Below are 24,109 nucleotides of genomic sequence, written 5' to 3'. Positions count from 1 at the left end.
ATCATGAGGTAAAACTAAAACATTGAGAATCATTAGAGTAAGAAAAATATTAAAAGGAGAGGACATTATAGTGTTTGCATATATATAAAAATAGCCTTAAAGAAAGAACATAAATAGAAAAAAAAAACTTCATTAATATGTGATATTATATATCTTTATTTATAATAGAAAATGTTGTTGCTTGCCCTCAATTTTCCTATCATGTGGAATTCTCCTGTTTTCACGTATACATAAAACAACACAATTCTTTATCCTCTTTCAATATTATTATCAAAACACTTCACTGTGTCAAAAAATTGAAATAATTTTCCTCAAAGAAAAAATTATCTGGAAGTGCCTTTGTGGCCTATAGTTACTTTAAAAGATGGAAACTTCCACAGAGTCAGTACTTTACAGACTGATTTTACAAAGAATATAAAGCATAAGACACCCAGAGTTCAATTCCTCAATGTCTGTTCTATCGAAATATAACTCAAACACCTTTTCTAGCTGTTCTAACATTAAAAACTGCATTAGTATCAATTACAGCTGAGGTAAGTCAGACTTTTTCCTACCTGAGAACTCCATCCACCTGGTCTTTGGTGTAGCCTTTCCCACCTTCCCCACCCGCAGTCGTGCTGTCCTTCGTGCAGTTAGGCCTGCCCTGATCTCCACTTGCGGCGGGTTTGCGGCAATGAGGGCTACTTCCAGCAGTGCTTCCATTTTTCATAATTATTTCCAACAGTGCTGTGGAAAGACACAGAGAGCATACTATGCCTGTTTACATGAAGGTACATACACACGATCTTGAGAAGAAAGTCATAAAGACAACAAATTAAAAATCGTGTATTCCAAAAAGATTTACGATAGGACCTTTTTAAAGAGCAAGCATTCCCTTATGCACATAACTGTTTACAGACATTTAATCACCATGTAAAAGTAGAATGTTAAGAAATTTAAAGCTAATAACTCAAAATTACTATCATTCAATTACTTATGACATACTTTTACTTGCTATATCATGGTGAAACTGCAGAATACCAAAGAAAAAAGAGATAGTCTTTAAAGTAGCCAATGAGATTATCTACAAAGAAACAGAAATTAGACTTCCCATTTTATTTCTCAAGAGCAACAATGGCAGCTAAAATAACACTATCTTCAAAACGCTCAGGAAGATAAACTGACAATTTGAGTTCTGCAGCAATTTTCTAGAAAATGCACAAGATTAAAAACGTTTTCAAACAAACAAAAACTAAGAAAATTTACCCCTAAGGTTTCACAAGAGGATACTGTAACATGTATATTTTGGGCAGAAGGAAAATGCTTCCAGACAGGCTGAGATGTAGGGTGAGCAAATACTGTGGTAAATGTGTGAGTAAATCTGAACACTGAGTCTATAAAACAGTAATAGTTATGTCTAGGATTTGCTTTAAGATGCTGGAGGGGCATAAAAAAGGGGATGGAGAGACTATATGAAATAAAATTGGCCGTATATATTCATAATGGTTACAGACAGGAGGGTGTAGTAATTGACTATACTATTCTCTTCCCTTTTGTGTATGTCTGAAACTTCCCATAAGTTAAAACTAAACATAAAAAAAAAAACAAGAGCACTAAAAGGAAAAAAAGAGAAATCCACCATGATGGTAGATTTTAACACATTTCAGTCAATAACTGACATCGAGTTGACTAAAAAAATCACTAAGGATACAAATGATATAAACATCTAAATTATCAAGCTTGATCTAAGAGACACAACATTATATCCAACAACTGGTGAATATTCATTCTTTACAGGTACACAAGGAATGAAAATTGACTAAATTATAGGTAGGTTGTAATGTTATCCTCTTCAAATCTCAAAGAGTTAGCATGATATATAGAGCACAATGCATTTAAGTGAGAAATCAATCACAAAAATCTAACCGGAAAGATCACAAATGGGCTGCAAAGAAAAAAAAATCTAGACAACTTATGTATCAAAGAAATAATCATAATAGAAATAAGAAAATAGAATTGAATAAAAATGAACATACTACATATCAGCACTTGTGGGTCAACAAATGGTGCTGGGACAACTGCATATCCACATGCAACACAACGAATACCTTCCTCATACTACACACAAAAATTAACTCAAAACGGATCACACACCTAAATGTAGGAGCTGAAACCATAAAACTCAGAAGAAAATATAGGAGTAAATCTTTGTGACCCTGATTTAGGCAAAACATTCTTAGATGTGACGAAAGTACAAATGACAAAAGAAAAAATAGAGAAACTGGAATTCATCCAAGTTAAAAACCTTTTCCCTTCAAAGAATACCATCAATATGGTAAAGAGACAACCCACAAAATACGAAAAAATATTTAGAAAATCATAAATCTGAAAGAGACATATACCCAGAATATATAAAGAACTCTTACAATTCAATAACGAAAGGACCAAAAACAATTAAAAAATGAGCAAAGGATCTAAATAGACAGTCTCCAAAATAGACATACAAATGGCCAACAAGCACATGAAAAGTTGTTCAACATCAATAGCCATTAGGCAAATGAAATTAAAACCACAATAAGATACCACATCACACCTACTAAGATGACTATAATCAAAAAGATGAACAATAACGAGTGTTGGTACGGATGTAGAGAAACTGGAACCCTCATACACTGTGGGTGAGAACGTAAAATGGCGTGGCCACTTTGAAAAATTGTCTGATAGTTCTTTAAAAGATTAAACATATAGTTACCATTTGACCCAACAATCCCATCCCTGAGTTTATGCCCAAGAGAAATAAAAACATACATCTACAGAGAAACTGGTTCACAAGTGTTCAAACAGCATTGTTCATAATAGAAAAAAAGTGGAAACAATCCAAATGTCCATCAACAGATAAATGGATAAATAAAATGTGGTATGTCCATACAATGGAATATTATTCAACCAGAAAAAGAAATGAAGGGGTCGGCCCAGTGGCGCAGAGGTTAAGTTCGCACATTCTGCTTTGGCAGCCCGGAGTTCACCGGTTCGGATCCAGGGTGCAGACAGGGCACTGCTTGACAAGCCATGCTGTGGCAGGCGTCCCACATATAAAGTAGAGGAAGATGGGCACGGATGTGAGCTCAGGGCCAGTCTTCCTCAGCAAAAAGAGGAGGATTGGCCACAGATGTTAGCTCAGGGCTAATCTTCCTCAACAAAAAGGAAGGAAATGAAGTACTGATATATGCTATAACATGGATGAACCTTGAAAACATGCTAAGTGAAAAAAGCTAGTCACAAAAGACCACATATTGTGTGATGCATTTATATGAAATGTACAGAACAGGCAAATCTGCAGAAACAGAAAGTAAATTAGTGGTTGCCAAAGGCTAGTGGGAAGGGAAGGGTGGAACTGGGGAGAAATGAGGAGTGACTGCTAATGAGTAGGGGGTTTCTTTGTGAGGTGAAGAAAATGTTCTAAAATTGATTGTTGTAATGGTTGCACAGCTCTGTGAATATACTAAAACCCACTGAATGGTATCCTTTAAATGAATGAATTGTATGTATGTGAATTATAGCTCCATAAAGGTGTTACATATATATTTTAAATTGCAGCAGTACATTGGCAAATTTTCAAACATAGAGATATTTATCATCTAATTTTATATACATAAGAGAACTTCTTTCTACTATATCTTTTCCCCAGCTAGTGCATTCAGGAGGTCTATGTGGGTACAGTAAGTAGTCCTCCCTTATCCATGGGGGATACAATCCAAGACCCCCAGTGGATGCCTGAAACTGTGGATAGTACAGTACCCTATATATATCATGTTTTTTCCTATAGATACATACCAATGGATAAGTTTATAATTTATACATTAGGCAAGTAAGAGATTAACAACAATAATAATAAAATAGAACAATTATAACAATAAACTGCAATAAAAGTTACCATAGATCTTAACAACCTCAGCATACAATTTTTTTTCTTTTCTATTTAAGTCAAGAACTTTCATCACTTCACTTGAAAGCACTTTATGGCTTCTCTTGGGCATATCTGAATTGCCAGTATCACTACTCTTGCACTTTGTGGCCATTATTAAGTAAAATAAAGGTAACTTGAACACAAATACTGCAGTACTGCTACAGTCAACCTGATAACCGAGTAGGCTAAGTGACGAAAGGGTGGGTAGTGTATATACACTGTAGATATGCTGGACAAAGTGGTAATTTATGTCCCAGGCAGGACGGAGCCTGACAATGGGAGATGCCATCACACTACTGAAAATGGCGTGCAATTTAAAACTTATAAATTGCTTATTTCTGGAATTTTCCATTTCATATTTTCAGACCAAAGGTGACCCCGGGTAACTGAAAGCACAGAAAGTGAAACGCGGATAAGAAAGGACTACTGAGGACTAGTGTATTACCCTCTGTGTGGGAAGAAGTAGAGGATTTAACAGGGCATTTACCAGTCCACAGAACAAAAGAACTCCAAATTAACCAACAGGGACACAACACAGCACAGCACGCAAAACTGAGAAAAGTGCATAAAAAGTAATGGGTTTTGCTTACTACAGGAGCACATGAGTGAGAGTCCACAATAAACTCTTAAGGGCATAGAACACTCCAGTCACTACAAACTCTCAAAACCAATCAGTCAAATCTCTCTTCCAGAACAAAATTACATGAAGGAGAAACTGCTGGGAACAAGATCTAAACTGAAGAGGATGCGGCAACAGAAAAATAGAAATGAAAACCTCTAGATAAAGTGGGGAAGGAGAAAGGAGTGAGGAGATCTTACATAGCAAGGTGACATATTTCCAAACATTACACAAAACCTGGAGAAGGAGGGGCTGGCCCGATGGCGCAGCAGTTAAGTGCACACATTCTTCTCGGTGGCCCGCGATTCACCGGTTCAGATCCCGGGTGCAGACATGGCACCTCTTGGCAAAAGCCATGCTGTGGTAGGCATCTCACATATAAAGTAGAGGAAGATGGGCACGGATGTTAGCTCAGGGCCAGTCTTCCTCAGCAAAAAGAGGAGGATTGGCAGTAGTTAGCTCAGGGCTAATCTTCCTCAAAAAAAAAAAAAAAAAACTGGAGAAGGATCTCTGTGTATTTAGAAAGGCTAACTAACTTCACATAAAGACGAGTAAAAGAAATGATAAAAGTGAAATCTGATACAAGGTTATTATGAGAAAAAAAGAGAATAGGAAGAGAATAAATCTCTGCAGACAGTGAAAGCACAACACAAAGACCTGCCGAAAAAAGAGGAACACACTATAACCTACTACTTCAAAACAAGCTGGAAAGACACTAAGCAATTATACACAATATAAAGAACAACATAAACTAAAATCTGAACAATTCCAAAAATTATCTATCCAGAGCTTACATGATAAAACTCAGGAAAGAATAAGAAATAAAAGAAAAAATCAATTCAAAAAGACAGAACTAGAAAAAACAAAGACTTAATAAACACAACAGATGTGAGAGTGAAAGAAAATATAAAGAGGGAAAATTTAAAAATTGAAAAAAAAATTAGAAAGGAAATGGCAAATACTGAAGACAGTTAAAGAAGATCCACCATACACATAATAGGAGTCTCCAAGAAGAAAAATAAAGGAAATAAAATCTGTATAACAATAATTGGAGAAAACTTTTTTGATATAAATACAAAAACATCTGAAACCATATGATGAAAAGGCAAACCACATACCTAAGAATATTGACCCAGAATAACCAACACCAAAATATATGCTAGTAAAATTAGCTGGGCATCTAGGCAAAAAGCTCAAATGACTTATAAAGCAAAGAAAATTAGATTGTCATCAGACTTTGCTCATCAGTACTACTTGCAAAGAATAACAGAATAACATATTTAGATATCCAAAGAAGGAAAATTTGAGGGGGCTGGTCCTGTGGCTGAGTGGCTGGGTGGCTGGGTTCAGGTGCTCCGCTGCAGGCGGCCCAGTATTTTGTTGGTTCGAATCCCAGGGGCGACATGGCACTGCTTATCAGGCCATGCTGAGGCAGCGTCCCACATGCCACAACTAGAAGGACCCACAACGAAGAATACACAACTATGTACCAGGGGGCTTTGGGGAGAAAAAGGAAAAAAATAAAATCTTTTTTTAAAAAAAAAAAAGAAGAAAAATTTGAGCCAAGGATTTTGTATCCCTGAAACTAACTTCAAGCATTAAGACCACAGATGAACTGTTTCCAACATTCTAGATCTTAGGGAACATAGTTCCCACAAGCCCTTCCTAGAAACCTACTAGAGAACAAGCTTCAGGAATCCAAAATAATTAGAGATACCTCCACACAAGGACTGATAAATGTATAGTGACCTATAGAGATAAGACTAAATGATGATTAAAAGAGAGAGCATATGGTACGTAATGATAATAGGTTCTGACACTATAGATAGGTTTGAGTATTTAAAAACACTAGCTGTCCTGTCTTTCCTTTTACTTGAAAAAAAAATTGTCTTCCCTTCCCTTCTCTTCCTTTTGGCAGCTGAGGCCTGAACCTAGGAAGTTCACAGAACCAAGGAGGCTGTCAAAGCCAAAAACATGGCTGAGCTTGAGAGGGCCTGCACTGGAGTCAACTCATTACACACAAGGGAAAATAAACAGATAAGTTAACTGACGATACCAGGAGCCATGTTTCTCACTGTCAGAAACTGGAATTACAAGTATGAAAATGGAGAAGGCTAGAATGAACTCTGTGGTGGACTGAAAGGGAAGGTGTGTGAGTCTCACACAGATATCAAAATTAATATAAATTACTATAGATGTGTGTGTGCCCACATAAAAACTCACATAACACACAAATATACATACTTATACATATACATACATGCATTCAAACATACATATATTTCCTAGATCTGTCTGGCGTGACATCCTGTAGCAATGAGCCTATCTATTGTCTGTGTCTTAGTTTCTAAGTACCATTGTACACTATAATGAATTAGAGCTCCTGACACATTCCTTCCTGAGATAGTCCCTAAATGGGTCATTGCCTGAAATGTTGAGGGGTTGCGGTTGTCCTGTGAAGCCGCCAGGAACAACAAGAAATTCGTGCTGGTACGGGCAGTGACCACACACTGTGACTGCCCCTGGCCCACTGTGATCGTAAACAGGGAAAAAGAAGAGTGTCTCAGGAGGGAAGATCCAAGATGGCGCCGTGAGTAGTCCTCTTTGTCTCTCCCCCTTCGAGTCTACAATTATTTGGACACTTATCGCTTGACAAAGGATATCCAGACAGCATCTCAGGACGTCTGAGATACCCACGCGACTATACATCGGAAGGTGGACGGACTTTCCTCCGGGAGGATGTGGAAATAGGTGAAAATTCTCCGACCCCGACCCAGCAGCCTAGTACCCGCAAACGGCTTTCTTCCAACGGACGCCCCCAGAGGATCTACACACATCTAGGGCAGGAGCGAGCACACAACAGAGGAGCGACGGTGGAAACAGGTGACCAGAACCCTACCTAAACCCCCCGCAACTACTCCTAAACGTAGAGGGAAACTTTGGAGTTGCACACCTGAGCCCGCGGGGAGAGTCTCTCCCCGCCATTGGCGGGGAGACCCCGCCTGGTGTTCGCGGCTCCCGGAGGGTCCCAGAGAGAGTCGCTGAGGGTACGGAGGTCTCCCAGCTGCCGTTGCCCACCCCGTGGGACTAGGGATTGCCAGAGATCTCGGAGAGGACTGGGGCTGGGGGAAGTTTCAAAGGCCGGCTCTGCAACCCAGAGGGGAAGCTCCGGAGTTCCGTTCTGCCCGGGCAACAGACAAAACTCTCTGTCTGCCATTAGCAGAGGGGCCACGCCCAGCATTCACGGCTCCGGGAGAGGCCCGGAGAGAATCCCAGAGGGTGGGGCGACCCCCAGCTGCCGTTGCCCACCCCGTGGGACTAGGAATAGCCGGAGATCTCGGAGAGGACTGGGGTTGGGGGGAGTTCCAGAGACCCAGCTCCGTAGCCTAGGGGGAAACCCTACAGGCACACAGCAGCCTTAGGGAAAGCCTCTGCACAGCACCAGTAGAAGGCACCCAGCCGCCAGCCACAAGGCTGGAAGACCCCAGGGCAAAAGCAGCATAGCTAGGTGAACTAACCACAGACTGTAGAAGATGCCAATAGCTCTCCTGCGACCCATAGAGGACAAGTGAGATTTTGTGGGTGCCAACAGCAACGGAGCGACAAATATAAGTGATCCCACCCCTGGCTGCTGGAAAAGCCCATAACACCGTTGCAGACCCCAAGGAGGGAGCACATCTAGGTGGGCTGCAACAGTAGGCACCAGCAGCCTGAAGCCCCCCTGTGACGGCCACCACGGCAGAGGAGGGAATCCAAAGGACCACTGTGGCTACGAGGAGGGGCCCAGGCCCAGTTAACAACTGCGGACAGGGTTCCTGGTTGGTGCAGTATAGACAGCTGCTCCCCCACCGCAGCAGCTGAAACAAGTGAAAAGAGCAACTAAACTCTATCTCCATGCAGAGGCACAAATCAACAACATCAAGCAATATGAAAAAATACATTAAATCTCCAGAATAGAAAGAAAGTAACAAATACACAGAAAACAATCCCAAAGAAAATGAGATATATAACCTAAATGATGATGACTTCAAAACAGCCATCATTAAAATACTCAATGAGTTAAGAGAGAATTCTGACCGACAACTCAACGAGTTCAGGAGCTATGTCACAAAAGAGTTTGATATGATAAAGAAGAACCAAACAGAAATATTGGAAATGAAGAACACAATAGAGGAGACTAAGAAAAATCTAGATGCTCTGAACAGTAGGGCCGATAATATGGAGGAAAGAATTAGCAATTTGGAAGATGGCAATATAGAATTGCTGCAGGCAGAGGAGGAGAGAGAAGCAAGACTAAAAAGAAATGAAGAAACTCTCCGAGAATTATCAGACACAATTAGGAGATGCAACGTAAGGATTATAGGTATACCAGAGGGAGAAGAGAAGGAGAAAGGGGCAGAAAGCCTATTCAAAGAAATAACGGCTGAGAACTTCCCAAATCTGGTGAGAGAGATGGATCTTCAGGTGACAGAAGCCAATAGATCTCCAAACTTTATCAATGCAAAAAGACCAACTCCACGGCATATAGTAGTGAAGCTAGCAAAAGTCAACGACAAGGAGAAAATACTAAGGACAGCCAGGCAAAAGAAACTAACCTACAAAGGAACCCCCATCAGGCTATCAGCAGATTTCTCTGCAGAAACTTTACAGGCTAGAAGAGAGTGGAATGATATATGCAAAAATCTGAAGGACAAAAATCTACAGCCGAGAATTCTCTACCCAGTGAAAATATCCTTCAAATACGATGAAGAAATAAAAACTTTCCAAGATAAACAAAAATTAAGGGAGATCATTGCCACAAAACCTCCTCTATAGGAAATCCTCAGGAAAACCCTCATTCCTGAAAAATCCAAAAAAGGGAAGGGGCTACAAAACCAAGAGCAGAGGAGATAAGTAGAAGGACAACAACAGAGAGTAGCAGCTCTCCATCAGAACAGACTAGACCATGGGACGAGAAACAAAGGAAATTGAAGAAAACCGGAAAACAAGACACAAAATGGTAGTGGTAGGCCCCCACATCTCAATAATCACTCTAAATGTAAATGGATTGAACTGCCCAATCAAAAGACACAGAATGGCAGGATGGATCAAAGAACAAGATCCAACAATATGCTGCCTCCAGGAAACACACCTCAGCCCCAAAGACAAACACAGACTCAGAGTGAAGGGATGGAGAACAATACTCCAAGCTAATAATGAACAAAAGAAAGCAGGTGTCGCTATACTAATATCAGACAAGATAGATTTCAAAGCAAAACAGATAAAGAAAGATAAAGAGGGACAGTATATAATGATAAAAGGGACTCTCCACCAAGAAGACATAACACTTATAAATATATACGCACCCAACACAGGAGCACCAAAATTTGTAAAGCAACTCTTAATAGAAGTAAAAGAAGACATCAACAATACAATAATAGTAGGGGACCTCAACACACCATTAACACCAATGGACAGAACATCCAGACAGAAAATCAACAAGGAAATAATAGAATTAAATGAAAAATTAGACCAGATGGACTTAATAGATATATATAGAACACTTCATCCAAAAACAGCAGGTTACACATTCTTCTCAAGTGCACATGGAACATTCTCAAGGACTGACCATATTTCGGGAACCAAAGCAAACATCAATAAATACAAGAGAGTTGAAATAATATCAAGCATCTTTTCTGATCACAATGCTATGAAACTAGAAATCAACTACAAGAAAAAAGCAGAGAAAGGTGCAAAAATGTGGAGACTAAACAACACGCTTCTCAACAAACAATGGATCATTGAAGAAATTAAAGAAGAAATCAAATTTTATCTGGAGACTAATGAAAATGAGAACACGACATACCAAATCATTTGGGATGCAGCAAAAGCAGTCCTAAGAGGGAAATTCATCGCAATACAGGCTCACCTCACTAAACAAGAAAAAGCTCACATAAGCAACCTCAAACGACACCTAACAGAACTAGAAAAAGAAGAACAAACAAAGCCCAGAGTCAGTAGAAGGAGGGAAATAATAAAAATAAGAGCAGAAATAAATGATATTGAAACAAAAAAGACAATAGAAAGGATCAATGAAACAAAGAGTTGGTTCTTCGAAAGAATTAACAAAGTTGACAAACCCCTAGCCAGACTCACCAAGAAAAGAAGAGAGAAATCGCAAATTAGGAATGACAGAGGAGAAATCACAACAGATACCAATGAAATACAAGAGATCATAAGAGAATACTATGAAAAACTATATGCCAACAAATCGAACAACCTGGAAGAAATGGACAAATTCCTAGACTCCTACAATCTCCCCAAACTGAATCAGGAAGAAATGGAGAATCTGAATAGGCCAATCACAAGTAAGGAAATAGAAACGGTAATCAAAAACCTCCCCAAAAATAAGAGTCCAGGACCAGACGGCTTCTCTGGAGAATTCTACCAAACATTCAAAGAAGACTTAATACCTATTCTCCTCAAACTGTTCCAGAAAGTTGAGAAAGATGGAGAACTCCCTAACACATTCTATGAAGCCAACATCACTCTGATCCCCAAACCTGACAAGGACAACACAAAGAAGGAGAACTACAGGCCGATATCACTGATGAACATAGATGCAAAAATCCTCAACAAAATTTTGGCAAACCGAATACAGCAATACATCAAAAAGATTATACACCATGATCAAGTGGGATTTATACCAGGGACACAGGGATGGTTCAACATCCGCAAGTCAATCAACGTGATATACTACATCAACAAAATGAAAAACAAAAACCACATGATCATCTCAATAGATGCAGAGAAAGCATTCAACAAGATCCAACACCCATTTATGATAAAAACCCTCAGTAAAATGGGTATAGAAGGAAAGTACCTCAACATAATAAAGGCCATATATGATAGACCCACAGCCAACATCATACTCAATGGACAAAAGCTGAAAGCCATCCCTCTGAGGACAGGAACAAGACAAGGGTGCCCACTTTCACCACTCCTATTCAACATAGTACTGGAGGTGCTGGCCAGAGCAATTCGGCTGGATTCCTTTTAGGAATCCAAATAGGTAACGAAGAAGTAAAACTCTCGTTGTTTGCAGACGACATGATCTTATATATAGAAAAGCCCAAAGAATCCACAGAAAAACTATTAGAAATAATCAACAACTACAGCAAAGTAGCAGGGTATAAAATTAACGTGCATAAATCAGTAGCATTTCTATACACTAACAATGAACTAACAGAAAAAGAACTCAAGAACTCAATCCCATTCACAATTGCAACGAAAAGAATAAAATACCTTGGGATAAACTTAACCAAGGAAGTGAAGGATCTATACAATGAAAACTACAAGACTTTCTTGAAAGAAATTGACGATGACATAAAGAGATGGAAAGACATTCCTTGCACATGGATTGGAAGAATAAACATAGTTAAAACGTCCATACTACCTAAAGCAATATACAGATTCAATGCTATCCCAATCAGAATCCCAAGAACATTCTTCACAGAAATTGAACAAACAATCCTAAAATTCATATGGGGCAACAAAAGACCGCGAATTGCTAAAGCAATCCTGAGCAAAAACAAAGCTGGCGGAATCACAATCCCCGATTTCAAAACATACTACAAAGCTACAGTGATCAAAACAGCATGGTACTGGTACAAAAACAGGTCCACAGATCAATGGAACAGAATTGAAAGCCCAGAGGTAAAACCACACATCTATGGACAGCTAATCTTCGACAAAGGAGCAGAGGGCCTACAATGGAGAAAAGAAAGTCTCTTCAACAAATGGTGCTGGGAAAACTGGACAGCCACATGAAAAAGATTGAAAATTGACCATTCTTTTTCACCACACACCAAAATAAACTCAAAATGGATCAAAGACCTTAAGATTAGGCCTGAGACAATAAGTCTTTTGGAAGAGAATATAGGCAGTACACTCTTCGACATCAGTTTCAAAAGAATCTTTTCGGACACTGTAACTCCTCAGTTGAGGGAAACAATAGAAAGAATAAACAAATGGGACTTCATCAGACTAAAGAGCTTCTTCAAGGCAAGGGAAAACAGGATTGAAACAAAAAAACAGCCCACTAATTGGGAAAAAATATTTACAAGCCACTTATCTGACAAAGGGTTAATCTCCATAATATACAAAAAACTCACACTGATTAGCAACAAAAAAACAAACAACCCGATCAAAAAATGGGCAGAGGACATGAACAGCCATTTCTCAAAAGAAGATATGAATATGGCCAATAGACACATGAAAAGATGTTCATCATCGCTAATCATCAGGGAAATGCAAATCAAAACTACACTAAGATATCACCTTACACCCGTTAGATTGGCAGAAACATCCAAAACCAAGAGTGACAAATGTTGGAGAGGATGTGGAGAAAAAGGAACCCTCATACACTGTTGGTGGGAATGCAAACTGGTACAGCCACTATGGAAAACAGCATGGAGATTTCTCAAAAAGTTAAAAATAGAAATACCCTATGACCCAGCCATCCCATTACTGGGTATCTATCCTAAGAACCTGATATCAGAAATCTCAAGAGTCCGTTGCACCCCTATGTTCATCGCAGCATTATTTACAATAGCCAAGATGTGGAACCAGCCTACATGCCCAGAAACTGATGATTGGATAAAGAAGATGTGGTATATATACACAATGGAATACTACTCAGCCATAAAAAAAGACAAAATTGGCCCATTCATAACAACGTGGATGGACCTCGAGGGTATTATGTTAAGCGAAATAAGCCAGTCAGAGAAAGACGAACTCTATATGACTCCACTCATAGGTGGAAGTTAGTATATTGATAAGGAGATCTGATCGGTGGTTACCAGGGAAAAGGGGGGGTAGGGGGAGGGCACAGAGGGGGAAGTGGTGTACCCACAACATGACTAACAAAAATGTACAACTGAAATCTCACAAGGTTGTAATCTATCATAACATTAATAAAAAAAAAAAAAAAAAAGAATTAGAGCTCCTTAGAGAAACAGCTGATTCCCAAGGCAGAAAAAGTAAAAAGTGGGCCTGAAAAATGTTTTGTGCCAGAAAGCAAGGAAGCTCAAAGAACAATGAAGACATGTCGAAAAGACACAGAAGCCAGCTTGAAGGGGCACCCGCTGACTAAACCTGAGGCAATCAGCATCAAAGTAAATAATGATAGTAATAAATTAAACAGGAATCTATGCATCCGTACTAATAAATAAAGTTGAATGCGAACTAACAAATTACAGAGGGAACGACGGAATTAGAAAACCATCATTTGGCAACAATCAGAAATTTATTCAGGAAAGAAACATCAATGGATGCTAACAGGAGTTGGTAAAAGCTTGTTGTGGAACAGGGCACTTTGTTACAGAGTCAAAGTATTTTCCCACAAAATGCTTAGTTATTATAAAGGAGGAAGAAAAGTACATTTAGAGTGGAGAAACCTGACGACTTTCTATGGCCTTGAGAATGAGGATAACTACTATGGAAGGAAGGAGATAGAAATATAAGCTAGAAAAGTTTAAGTAAACACTCCAAAGTGCTTAACTTGAATTGGAAGTAACAATATAAACTCATAAGCTGTTTTAGCTTTTAAAAAAAATATTTCCTACTCTGCACACTGAAAAGGAACCAAAACAACGAACAATCTAGCAGCCACAGCATCCTTAGTGCCCGATGGTGATGCTGAAACACTGTCTTCCACTAAAAGAAACCAGGGCTTGTTGGAGAGAGGGGCGATTCCAGGTCTCGAACAGGGAATGTATGAGAGGAGCCTGAGACCTTCCGTCACACCAGAGCACAGTAACTACTACAGACTACCAAGAATGTGTCTGCAGGACTCAAGAGCGAACCTCAGGGGCTCCCACTGACCAGACCCAAAAAGTAATAATAATTAGCTGCTTTTGGAGAAGAAAGGGAACCAATTCCTTTTCTTGAAAACTGACAAAAGCAATCAAGTGCTCCTTACCCTGTCTTTCCAACAGGAGCTGCACCACTGTGTAACCCGAAGACAGGTGAGGGGCAAGTGTCCCTTTATAGAACTGCTGCAGCTAAGAAATGAAGAAATTATTTTTCAAAAATTGTGGAGCCAGATATGGAAGTGGTTATATGTGTTTAGTCTTTACAGGTGGCCACAAAGTCCCGATGCATGCTACTTAGAAGTCATCTGTATATTCTCCATTCTTAGCACAACTATGTTCTCCCAGTGTTTTTCTGGACATTTTCCAATGTTAATTGCTAGATGCTGGATATTGCTAAAGCAGATCATACAGTTGTTTTAGATTTTCAACATTATACTAAAAATCTTTCTATAATTTCATGTATGGGGGCTCTGCTTAATTATAGCTGTGGGTGTACATGTGCTCACACCACTCTTCGGTTCCAAAGAGTGAAAATTTTGAAAAGTTCCATTACCTCTGGGTCTCAATATCCAGGTTTGTCATCTCTAAAATGGAATCAGCTAGGTTTTCTGCAGTAATAACCAAGAGAACCAACGCCTGAGAAGATAATATGATTCCCTTCAAGTACTGCCAGAATTTAGAACATATTAGATTTTTCTGATTAAATGTCTTAGCCATCACTTGAGATCTCATTTACAATAATGTGCAGTATTACAAACATTAGTTGGACAGATACAGTACTTATAAACCAGACTACATTTACTTTTGATTCTAAAATAATCCAACCTTCTTTTTTCTTTTTTTTTGAGGAAGATTAGCCCTGAGCTAACATCAGCCACCAATCCTTCTCTTTTTGCTGAAGAAGAGTGGCCCTGAGCTAACATCCTCCTCTACTTTATATGTGGGATGCTGCCACAGCATGGCTTGACACACAGTGTGTAGGTCGGCGTGGAGATCTGAACCTGCCAACCCCGGGCTGTCGAAGTTGAGCACGTGAACTTAACCACTATACCACTGGCCAGCCCCACTATCCAACCTTATTTTACGCATATTGCTTTGCTTGGGGTTTTAATGTAATCTGCATTTAATTTAAGTATATCCCATATTAAGGACCAGTGAAAAAGTAAATATAGTATTAAAAACGTTTATGTGGATAATCCAAAAGTGAAGAACCGAGATCTATTTTTATTTTATATGTTTCTGTCACACACCTGTTATATATAATGCCCATCTCTAGGGGAATCTAAAATAAGAACACCTAATTTGAAAAACAAATGGATTTTTTCCCCTCCTCCACAAATTAGACATAGTTTTTGTCTGATTATAAAAGTAATGTTGCTCTGCTCATTAAAAAAGACATAATAAAGTAAAAATCACTTATAAATCCCACACAAGAAAAAAAGTTACTCAACCATTTTGGTATATTTAACTCTAGTTAGCTAGCTGTCTAGCTTTTTAGATATTTTTAAATAAAACTAGAAAAACCTACATATGTTTGTAGTCTACCTTTATTTAATTCATAATACATTATGTATATCATCTTATAGCAATAAATATAGGTTCACATCATCCTTTTTTTTTGGTGAGGTAACTGAGCTAACATCCAGTGCCAATCTTCCTCTTTTTGCTTGAGGAAGAGCTAACATCTGTGCCAATCTTCCTCTATTTTGTATGTGGGATGCTGCCACTGCAGGGCTTGACAAGCAGTGCTAAGCCGGCATGTGTGATCTGAACCTGCGAAGTCCAGGCCACGGAAGTGGAAAGTGTAAACAACCACTATACCACTGGGCTGGCCCCATCGTCCTATTTTTTTTTTTTTTTTTGAAGACCTTATTCAGGACTATTGCAATAGGGGAGCAAGATCAGCCTGAACTCCGAATTCAGCAAAGACAGCTGCAAATGTATAGCCAACAAGCAGGGTGAGGGGATCAATGGATGGAAAACTACTGAAGCACATCACTATTTTTAACAGGTGCACCGTATATCAATGCAATGCAATTTATGTAATCAATTCCTACCAACGGACATTTATACTCTTTCCAAATTCTTGCTACAGTGACAATCTTCATATATTACCTTTGGGTATACTTGTCTGATTAAGGAAAAGCTTCACTTGTGAATATATTAGTATGAAAAAGCCTTACAGCTATATATATTTCACTTAATTATTTAACAAGTCATCTTTATTGAGGGGAATAAAATTACATAAACAAGTACTGTTCCAGAAATACTGGCTTAAAGATGCCACAAGTATATGCAAAAAACTATTAGGCACCAGGGGATTAAAAAAGGGTGATGAAAATTAAAATGGTTCCTGACGGCAAAGGATTTTTTAATCTAGAAGCAGGACAGCTACATATATAGACAACATAAGGAATGAACGCAGCCAGGCAGGGGGAGCTACATGTTAACTAAGCACAGAATGAGTAGCTGAATCCAAATGGAGATTAATCCTAACTTACAGCAAATATTTAGTGCTCAAAAGGGTAACTAAAAAATGACAGAAAAGAGACAAATATTATACTGTTAGCTCCAAGGCACCATCCAAAGACTTTTGCCACAGTAATAATACATGATGTTCTTATAGCACTGAATAAAACATCCTTCTAACAATCTTGTGAAGATTCCAGAGGATAAGAAAACTGAGGCTCCGGGAGGGAAAGGGGAACAGCCCAAACTGAGCCACTACAACGTCCAGCAAACGCTTTGTACTTCATCCTCTAGAGCGTGGGCTCCAAGAGGGCAAGGACACTGTCTTATTTTTCACTGACTCCCTTGTTCCCAGAACAGTGCCTGGCACAAAGAAGCGTAGATTCAGTAAATATCTGTTGAATAAAAATATTCCCATTTTATAGATAGGAAAATTAAGGCCCAAAAAGATAGTTATGTATGCAAGGTCACACAATTATTAAATTAAGGTTCAATACCAAATTTGGCATTCCTTAACTATAATGTCTGAAACAGTCTGGCTATTAGCTGAAACTTGAAAATCATTTTACAACAAAACTTGGTGCTATCGAAATAATTGTTCAGAATGTATAATTTGTATTCATCACTACATTTTAATTAAGTCAGAAATAGAAAGAAATGAAATTGTCTTAAAAGGAATAGGTTGGATAATACTACAGATATGTAATGACAGTTTAAAAAGCTTTACTTTACTATTTTAAATGAGACAAAAGGGGAAGAGAACTTTGAATTTTTTATTAGATTTAAATTTTAAAATAATGTAGTAAATAAAGGAAAAAAATTTATACATATCTCTCACGAGGGAAAAAAATAAAAAGATGACTATTTTAATTGCTATTGTACAGCAATATATATAAGGCTGCACACTGCACATGAATTATCCATTCATTAAAGCAGACTGAGAATGGCTTTTTTTTTTCCTGAGGAAGATATGCCCTGAGCTAACATCTGTTGCCAATCTTTCTCTTTTTCCTGAGGAAGGTTGGCCCTGAGCTAACATCTGTGCCAATCTTCCTCTACCTTGAATGTGGGTCACCGCCACAGCACGGCCAACAACAAGTGCTGTAGGTCTGTGCCCAGGAACTGAACCCAGACCACCAAAGCAGAATGTACTGAACTCAACCACTAGGCCATGGGGCAGGCCCCAGGACGGACGTTTTTGAAGCTGTAGGCCACCGTTTGGTTCAAATTATTATGAAATTCTTGAAAACATTAAAAATGCTTTTCTTGGGAAAAAAAAATATACTCCAAACTGTCCCCCGATTACTATGAAACACTAACATGTTAAAATAGCAATGTAAAGCAATAACAGAGAAAGTAGGGCCCAGCCTCGTGGCATGGTGGTTAAGCTCCTGTGCTCCACTTTGGGGGCCCAGGCTTCATGGGCCTGGATCCCAGATGTGGACACCTCATCAAACCACACTGCGGTGGCATCCCACATACAAAACAGAGGGAAACTGGTACAGCTCTTAGCTCAGGGCCAATCTTCCTCAAGCAAAAAGAGGAAGATTGGCAACAGATGTTAGCTCAGAGCCAAACTTCCTGACCAAAAAAAACCCAATGAAATTGTATGCCTCTGTGAAAGTTCAAAACTTATCAATAATTCAATAAATATACAGTTTAATAAACAAATGTAATTTACTTTCCATCTACTGATGCTATTTTTTCAGAATATTTATGTTTCCTATTTAGTACCTATTCATATACATCAATCCTTTCAAACATAAACCAAACTCATAATATGAAAATTCTTGAAAGCTGTAAAATACAGTTCACTTAGCAGTCCACTGCAATAAAGAAACCATAAAATAATATTCTCAACTAAAAACTTAGAAAGCAACGATGTCCCAGATTCATTTGAAGATCAAGTTTTTCCTCAAAGAAAACTCTTGCCAATTTTTAAAAGTGTTTTATCAATCAGACTTCCCACCTAGCAAGAATAAAACATAAAGAGGAGGAAAGTTCTGAAATTTAGTCTAACATTTCCCATCCACTGTTTAAGAACAATGATAATCAAGATGTAATGTTTTCTTTGGCCTATCTTAGTATGAAGACACAGCCAGAGGAATATTCAATCCAAACTGTGAGTTATGGGCCAGCCCAGTGGTGTGGTGGTTAAGTGTGTACCCTCCACTTCGGTGGCCTGGGGTTCACTGGTTCAGATTCCGGGCACGGACCTACACACCACTCATCAAGCCATGCGGTGGCGGCGTCCCAGATATAATATAGAGGAAGACAGGAACAGATATTCGCTCAGGGCCACTCTTCCTCAGCAAAAAAGAGAAAGATTAGCAATGGATGTTAGCTCAGGGCCAATCTTCCTCACAAAAAAAACCCAACAAACTCTGAGTTATAAGGGTTTGATGGTAGTCTAGAAGAGGTGAAATTCAAGGATAAAAATTTTAAATGTCACTTTAACCAACAGCTTCATTTTCCTTCTACACTAAATATTTTACCAGGAGCTTACACCAGTGTTCTACATCTTTCCCTCCCCTGAATTCTTAAATTATTCCAATAAACATCTGAGAACATTCTATGTGAAATACACTTTGCTAAGTATTTGCATGTAACTTTATTTCAGTTAATGCTCACATCAACCCTGTTATGAAATCTTCATTTTACACATAACTAAACAAGGCTTAGAGATGCTAAGTAACTCGTCCCTAGTTGCAAAGCTATCAGAGGCAAAGTTGGCATCTGAACTAGGTTTTTGGACTACATCACAATTGTACCCTATCACTTTATTTGGTAATCACATACCACCTTACAAGACACTCTGCTATTAACGTTCACTGTTCTATTTCTTCATCGTTCCTATGTTCGTGACTTTAAAACTGACAACTGTGTTGTGCTTTGAAATCTTATAGTATCCTTTAGTAGACTGATTCAAGTTGCTTGTATGATAAAGATTGACAGACTACAAGTTTAAAAATTCTCAGAGCCTCACAGTTGTTAAATGGAAATGATACCAAAACAACAGTGGATACAGTTAAACGCTTTCCACGTATTTACTCATTTAATCCTTAAAACAGCCCTATGCAATCCATAAATTATTGTCCCATTTTACAGATGAAAAAGCTAAAGGCTAGAGAGATTGTCTAACTTGCCCAAAATTAAGGTTACAAGGTAGGAGGTGGAAGAGCTGGGGTTCAAAAGCCAAGGTATTCCGTCTCAAGTGGTTAGTTGCATAATGTTAAAACTGTCCCCGAGGACTAGACAATGACTACATGAAATCATGTATTCAGACAGTACGCAGATTCAAAACATTTCAACTCTGGCCAATGATTTCTTGGATGTGACACCAAAAGCACAGACAATAAAAAATCAAAAACAGACAAATGAGACTATATTAAACTTAAAAACTTCTGTGTATCAAAGCACACAATCAACAGAGTGAAAGACAACCCACGGAACAGGAGAAAACAACTGCAAATCATCTATCTAATACGGGGCTAATATCCAGAATATATAAAGAACACCTTCAACTCAACAACAACAAAAATAACAGTTAAAAAAACAGCAAAGGGCTTGAATAGACATTTCTCCAAAGATGATATACAAATGGCCAACAAACATATAAAAAGACGTTCAACATCACTAATCATTAAAGAAATGCAAATCAAAACCACAACGCGGTATCACCTCACACTTGTCTGCATGGCTACTATCAAAAACAGACAGAAAATAGCATGGGTTGGTGAGGACTCTGGAGAAACCACAACTCTTGCGCACTGCTGGCAGGAATGAAAAATTGTGCAACTGCTATGGAAAACAGTATGGCAGTTCCTCAAAAAAAAAAAATAGAATTACCAATATGATCCAGCAGTCCCACTTCTAGGTATACATCCAAAGGAACCAAAAGCAGGATCTCAAAGAAGAGGTATTTGCACACCCACGTTCATAGGAGCATTATTCACAAGAGCAAGACACAGAAATAACCTAAATGTTGACAAATGAAAATGTGGTATATACATGCAATAGAATATTATGCAGCCCTAAAAAAGGAAATCCTGTCACATATCCCAACATGGATAAACTTCAATGACATTATGCTAAGTGAAATAAGCCAGTCAAAAAAGACAAACATCATATGATTCCACTTACATAAAGTATCGAAAGTAGTCAAATTTTTAGAAGAAAATAGAATGGTGGTTGCCAGGAGCTAATGGGTGGGGAAAATAGGATGCTGTTTAATTGGCAGAGTTTCAGTTTTGTAAGATGAAAAATTCTGTAGATCTGTTGCATAACAATGTGAAATGGTTAACTAGTGAACTGTACACTTAAAAATAGTTAAGTTGGTAAATTGTTTTTTTTTGTCACATGAAAAAACCCAACAACTTTCTTTTCTTTCACTTTCCCGTCCTCCCTGGTATAGTGTTCAACATGTAATGCAAAGGACAGAGAAAAGCAAAGAATACAAGGGCTTCAATGTATTCAATGTAGAAAAAAATTTTAAAAACAAAATAAAACAGGCAGCCCCACATTCTTATTAACTTATTAATAACTTTCTTCTTAACCTAAAAATACCTTGAACCTCAAGTGAGACAATACCTTATTAGCAGGACAATAGAGCGTAGTGGGTTAAAGGCCATTTGGAGCTGGAAAGCTCAAGTACTATTCTGACTTTGTTACTAATTCCTGTGACCTTGGGAAAGACAATTTCATTCATTCACTCACTCATTTGGTCTCAAAAACTGTTTCCATATGGGTCAACCTGGTCAAATGAATCCTGCAGCTGCACACAGGACTGTTCTGAGAAGTGAAGGAAACACTCCTACGAAACACTAGGCACAGGCTTGGCGCTCGGTGAGCGCTCAGCAAGGCCGGCTGTCACTATCACTTTGAAGCCTGGGGTCAAGACAGGGAGACGGCGAATCCGACCCGGGAGGTGCAGCAGCCCGCTCCTCAGAGGGCGGCCTAGCTGGAGGATCACCACGGCGCTGTCAAGTCAGACCCCATCTAGCGGAGCAGCGCCGCCTGCACCCCGGCCGAAGATGTGCCGCTCTGCCAGAGGAGCGCTCCCGGGAAAAGCAGTGTCATCTCGGCGCTCGGCACGGCTGCCCCGGAGCAGCGCTGCGGCCCGAGCCGGCGCCGGCCGCGCGCCCCCGCTCCCCCGCCCCCGGGGCTGGGCCCGCCTCGGCGGGGAGAGGGCGGGACGGGCCCCGCGACCCGGCTCCCGGGGCAAAGCCCGCTCTGCAGCCGGCGGACGCCGACGACAACGGCCGGGCGGCCTCTGGCCCGGCGCCGGCGCCGCAGGCCGCCAGGGACCGAGCAGCCACGCCGGGCCGCCGCGGGCTGTGCGGGGCGGGCGGGGAGCCGAGGGCCTCACCGCGGGCCGCGGGCAGCGGGTACAGCTTCTGGGCCTTGTGCAGGAAGCGCTGAGCCCTCTCGCGGTCGCCGGCGTTCAGGGCCTCCCGGGCGATCTCCACACACTTCTCCGCCTCGTCCCGGTTCCCCTCCATGGCCAGAGCCGGCTTCCGTTTCCTCCGGGAGCGCAGCGGCGAGCGCGGACGGCGGGCGGGGCGGGGCGGGCGTGCGGGGGCTAGCGGACCGGAGCGGAGCGGGGCGTGGGGCGGGGCGAGCAGAGCGAGGCGGGGCGAGCGGGGCGGGGCGGGGCGAGAGGAGCAGGGAGGGGCGGGGCGAGCGGGGCGGGGCGAGGCGAGCGGGGCGAGGCGCGGGGCGGGGCGAGCGGAGCAGGGCGGGGCGAGGCCCGCTGGGCGAGGAACGGGGCGCGGAGCTGGACGAGGGGCGGGGCGAGCAGGCCAGAGCGAATCAGGGCGTGGGGCGGGGCGTGGGCGGGGCGCGGGGCGGGGCGAGGCGTTCGTGTGGGCGCGAGTGGGGCGGGGCGCAGGGCGGAGCGGGGCGAGCAGAGCGGGGTGCGGGGCGGAGCCGGGCAGCGGGGCGGGGCGGTCCGGGTCGCGGGGCGGAGTGAGCGTGTCGCGAGCGGAGTGTGGCGGGCGTGCGGGGGCGTCGGGGTGGGGCACGGGGCGGAGCGCGGGGCGGAGCGCGGAGCGGGCGTGGCACACAGTGAGCGCAGCGAGGCCGGCCGGCTCGCTGGGAGGTCCGCCGCGGCGGGGGCAGCCACCCGCAGCAGCCGAGCCCTTGACGTCCGTGGCGGCGCCGGCGCCGCTCGCCCTCCGCAGAACTGCAGGCGGCCCCGGAGGGTCGCGCGGCGAGGGCCGTGCCGAGGTCTCCGCGGCTTCTAGCGCAGGTGTCGGAACACGCAGGAGCAGCGTTTGACCCCAAGGCCGGGGCTCGTTTGTCTGCTTATTTCAGCTACGCGCCATTTTTCCAAACAGATCTTAAATTGCAGCTCAGTACGTCCTGAAGCTACAAAGTTTTAAATTTGTAGTTCACAATTATTCTGGTGAAAAACCGTAATTCTAATCCTTTCTGACCAAAACAAGGCAGGAACCAGCTATCTGGGAACGCAGTCCCATCATGGAAGTAAACTACTTGCTTTTCTCCCTTCTCCCATTTTCCTGACATCGCCCTGTGAAATTCCGTGCCACTTCACATTGGTCTCCTTGGTGAGGGGAAAAGGGCCACTTAGATTTTTTAAGAATAACTTGCCAGAATCCAAGTGTCAAGAAGATCCACTCAACCCAATCACAAAACACACATTTATACACAACTCTCAGTGAAGCTACTGGTAGCCATGCTAGCAAATAACATGGCACTTTGAAAAAGATCCTGATTCTCTTCTGTAAAATGGGAATAGTACGTACCCTAAAGATGTTACTGAGTTTTGAACCATTGAGGTAAGACTAACAGTGAATAGCACGCGGAATGAGTCTACCCTGAAAGTTCCTTCTGTGGAGGTAGAGAGTTAGACACAGGACGTCCCTACCTGCCGGGTCCCCTCCCCAAGTCCACCACAGCAGTAGTGCGCTGGGGTAGCGCTGTCACATACAGCAAGCATAGCCCACAAACGGAGATGGTCAAACAGCCAAAAAACAGTAACTTGTCCCATTCCAGCTCCTGGCAAAGATTTTAAATCTTTAATGACGCATTACATGACATTAAAACAAAAACAGTACATTTGGGCCTTCTGACTTGGTTGATCGACAGAATTAACAGTTTAATTTCAAGGAAAGAAACATGCTGAAGTTATTGCTCGATGAAATACCTATTCAAAAGAAAGGCGTTCCTATTACAATCAAATGAAATTTAAAGCACAAC

At 41.1% G+C, this 24,109-nt stretch overlaps 1 protein-coding gene across 2 annotated transcripts in view; it reads right to left on the bottom strand.

The window, feature by feature from the left end:
- Nucleotides 1-22,523, bottom strand: part of DNAJB14 (DnaJ heat shock protein family (Hsp40) member B14) — a 52,250-nt gene extending 29,727 nt beyond the window's left edge. Inside the window, exons 1-2 of one of the 2 annotated variants that reach the window (XR_006524624.2) lie at nucleotides 22,257-22,502; nucleotides 555-726 (exon numbers count right to left, since the gene is read on the bottom strand). Coding sequence is in view for 1 of the 2 variants with exons in the window: in XM_044766376.2 (XP_044622311.1) it covers nucleotides 555-726; nucleotides 22,257-22,389 (305 nt within the window). In the remaining variant the exon portion in view is untranslated. Of the gene's footprint in view, nucleotides 1-554; nucleotides 727-22,256 lie in introns of both variants that reach the window. The other variant, XM_044766376.2, reaches the window with a different exon arrangement.
- Nucleotides 22,524-24,109: the final 1,586 nt, after the last annotated feature.

The sequence above is a fragment of the Equus asinus genome, chromosome 3, assembly GCF_041296235.1.
Source record: "Equus asinus isolate D_3611 breed Donkey chromosome 3, EquAss-T2T_v2, whole genome shotgun sequence".
NCBI lineage: Eukaryota > Metazoa > Chordata > Mammalia > Perissodactyla > Equidae > Equus > Equus asinus.
Note: the sequence above shows the minus strand (reverse complement) of the source record. Positions and strands in the feature narration are given on the sequence as shown.